This window comes from Micropterus dolomieu, linkage group LG22 (genome assembly GCF_021292245.1).
Source record: "Micropterus dolomieu isolate WLL.071019.BEF.003 ecotype Adirondacks linkage group LG22, ASM2129224v1, whole genome shotgun sequence".
In the NCBI taxonomy this organism is placed as follows: domain Eukaryota; kingdom Metazoa; phylum Chordata; class Actinopteri; order Centrarchiformes; family Centrarchidae; genus Micropterus; species Micropterus dolomieu.
In genome coordinates, this window is record NC_060171.1 from 3,635,768 (window position 1) to 3,638,661 (window position 2,894).

Sequence of the window (2,894 nt, forward strand, 5' to 3'; positions counted from 1 at the left end):
TGAGAGCTGCTCCACCTCAGAGCTTCTCTTCTTCAGCTCAGAGATTTCCTGTTCCAGCTCTTTGATGAAGCCTTCAGCCTGTTTCTCTGTCTCTCTCTGCTTCTCTTTGATCGTGTCGATGAGCTCGGCCTGGCTTCTCTCAACAGACTCCTTCAGAGCGCTGAAGACCTGAACACCACCTGCTATCTCTCTGTCTGCATCTTCCTTACTGAGCTCCACTGAGCGTTTGATCTCCTGAATCTTCAGTCGTCTCTTCTGGATCATCTGCTGAGTTTCAGCCTCTGTCTTCCCCAGCTCGGCCTTCTTTCCTTCATATTCTTCTTTCAGAGGAACAACATCATGTGTCTTGTGGTCTAAAACAGTGCAGAGCATGCAGACACACATCTGGTCGGTCTTACAGAACAGCTCCAGCAGTTTATCGTGCTTCGTACACATCCTGCCTTCCAGGTTCTCCACAGGGTCGATCAGCTGATGTCTTTTCAGGCCTGCCATTGTCAGATGAGGCTCCAGGTGAGTCTCACAGTAGGAGGCCAGACACACCAGGCAGGACTTCAGGGCCTTCAGTTTGGTTCCAGTGCAGACGTCACAGGGAACTTCTCCTGGTTTGGCAGCTTGTTGCTCTGAGCTGCTGCTGCTGGCTTTCTGTTGAGACTGTCTGAACTGAGCAGCCATCTCAGAGATGAAAGTGTTGACCTGCAGCTCAGGTTTTGTGTTGAAAACCTCTTTACAGTTGGGACACTGACACAGGACATTACTATTCCAGTGTTCAGTGATGCAGGTTTTACAGAAGTTGTGTCCACATGGTATGGCAACTGGATCAGTGAACACATCCAGACAGATGGAGCACAGAAACTGATCTTCAGTCAGCAGACAGCTGACAGCAGACATATCCATACTCTGAGGACAACAAGTGAGAAAAATGGAAACAACAAAACTGTAATTAAATATCTTTTGATTCATAAAATCAAACAAACAATGATATCAGGAGAGTCATCCTGAGTTCTGTTGTTATACAAATACAAATATGAGCTGTGGTTGTCATGAATGTGCGGCTGCAGTCTGCATGTATTCAGCATCTGATTTACTGAGACAGCTCATTACTCAGTCAGGTCCTGGACTATACTGCGAGTGAAGGAGAGCTCAGATGTGCTGTGGTATTTCTATGAGATCACCAAGCTCAGAAAATAAGTGATAACGTGGAGATCTTCATTCCAAAACCTTTACTTTGGCTGCCCGGGGAAAACACTATTTCTCTGAATATTACTCAAAAATATGATTTGAACATAAATGTCATTATTAATACATTAGCCAGCATTAAACTACACATGTTTATGGGAAACGACAATAAGACAAATCAAAGACCCAAATGCAGAACAGCAGAGAGCAACTGGAAACTTTAAGCTTTAACTCTGTTTACCAAAGTTTGTAACAGCTGTAAAAGTTTTAAAAAGTCAGTTTTATGCCTTCTTAAGCAGTAAAAGGAACATAAAACCAGAATCTCTGCCCTTTGGACAATCCAAAGACCACCTCACCTAGACTAGTTAGCTTTAGCAGTTTGTAGCATCAAAACAGGAAATGGGTCGAGGAGAAGTGGGTAAATTAGCTGAAGCTAATGCTAGCTGTGGCTGCATGTGGGGACAGTCACTATGGTTTAGTTTCTACCTCTGTTATGTAGTTCTGGTATTATGTACATGTTGTTTTTATGGAAAATGACACTTTTCTATGACATCATATCTTTTATCTGGTAAAACAGATGTAAAACAGTCAGATTCTGGTTTGAACTAAACTTTGACCAAATACTGAGTCAGAGCATTTTGGCTTTGTAGGGCCGTGTACTCACCAGGGTTTGGCAGAGATTCTGCTGTTTTGTTGAGAAAAACCTGATGGATTCAGTTGAATATTTCTTTAGAGAGAAACGGAGGGACTTGTCTCGACTGCAGCTCTGCTGTCACTCAGACACACTTTCACTTTCATTTGAGGAAATGTGACTTTGCAGCTCTCCTCTTTCACTGTTGCTCCTCCTCTTTGTGCAGGATGTGAGGTTTTATTGCTTCCTTGGGAAAAACCTTGACATGGCTTTCTACAATGGAAGTATACACCAGCCAACAGCACATACAATTACAAATTGACAACATAACAAAAGAGGTCGGTGTAAGAAATTTAAGAACATGCTCTATCTTTTGATCTACAACAACGCTCCCTCTACAATCCCACAAACACTCACTGTTCAGCTCACTGTTTAGCCTTTAATTTCACTTTCCTGCTGCTTTCCCAACTATTTCCCAACTCCTTTTTATGTGACACATTTCTTTCTGATCACATTACAGAGAAAAGTGAAGAAACACTGAGATGGAAAACTTTTGTCACTGAGCCACAAAGTAGGCTTCTCTGTGATTTGATGTTCCTCCGTTACAGAGAGTAGTAGGCCTTAATTACTTTCCACAGCTGGAAGATGCGTAGTGTCTATAAGAAAACAGGGATTCACTTTTATTTCCATGCAGTGTAGACATTTGAGAGTGTATGAGATTAAGATTTATTTAACTTTTGCATTCATGTAATTAGTTCAGACTGGTGATAGTTATTCATGAAGAGCATGCCTCAGGCTGCAGTTTGTTATAAACTCCACCAGATGGCGGCCTCAGCTCTCATTTATTCTCTACAAAACGGTTTAGGATTCAACATTACCTGCTCAAACTTAACTAAACTTAACAAAAGCTTTACATTACTTTAAATTATCTCATACATTATGCATTATTTGACATATAACCATCTCATTCACTCTTCCGTTTGGGTTCCATCTCTTCCCAAACTGATTCATCATGCAGATAGATTATTAAGAATTGTTGGTCACCTGCTGCAGGTTCTGTTCTTGTTATAATAAGCTGTTACAAGTT

The 2,894-nt window shown here is 41.6% G+C and overlaps 1 protein-coding gene across 4 annotated transcripts in view; it reads right to left on the minus strand.

The window, feature by feature from the left end:
• Positions 1-1,967, minus strand: part of LOC123962339 (E3 ubiquitin-protein ligase TRIM21-like) — a 12,655-nt gene extending 10,688 nt beyond the window's left edge. For 2 of the 4 annotated variants that reach the window (XM_046038400.1, XM_046038397.1), the window contains exons 1-2: positions 1,841-1,967; positions 16-897 (exon numbers count right to left, since the gene is read on the minus strand). In XM_046038400.1, coding sequence (XP_045894356.1) covers positions 16-894 — 879 coding nt within the window. In that variant the 5' untranslated portion in view covers positions 895-897; positions 1,841-1,967. The remainder of the gene's footprint in view (positions 1-15; positions 898-1,840) is intronic. The other 2 variants (XM_046038398.1, XM_046038399.1) reach the window with 2 other exon arrangements.
• Positions 1,968-2,894: the final 927 nt, after the last annotated feature.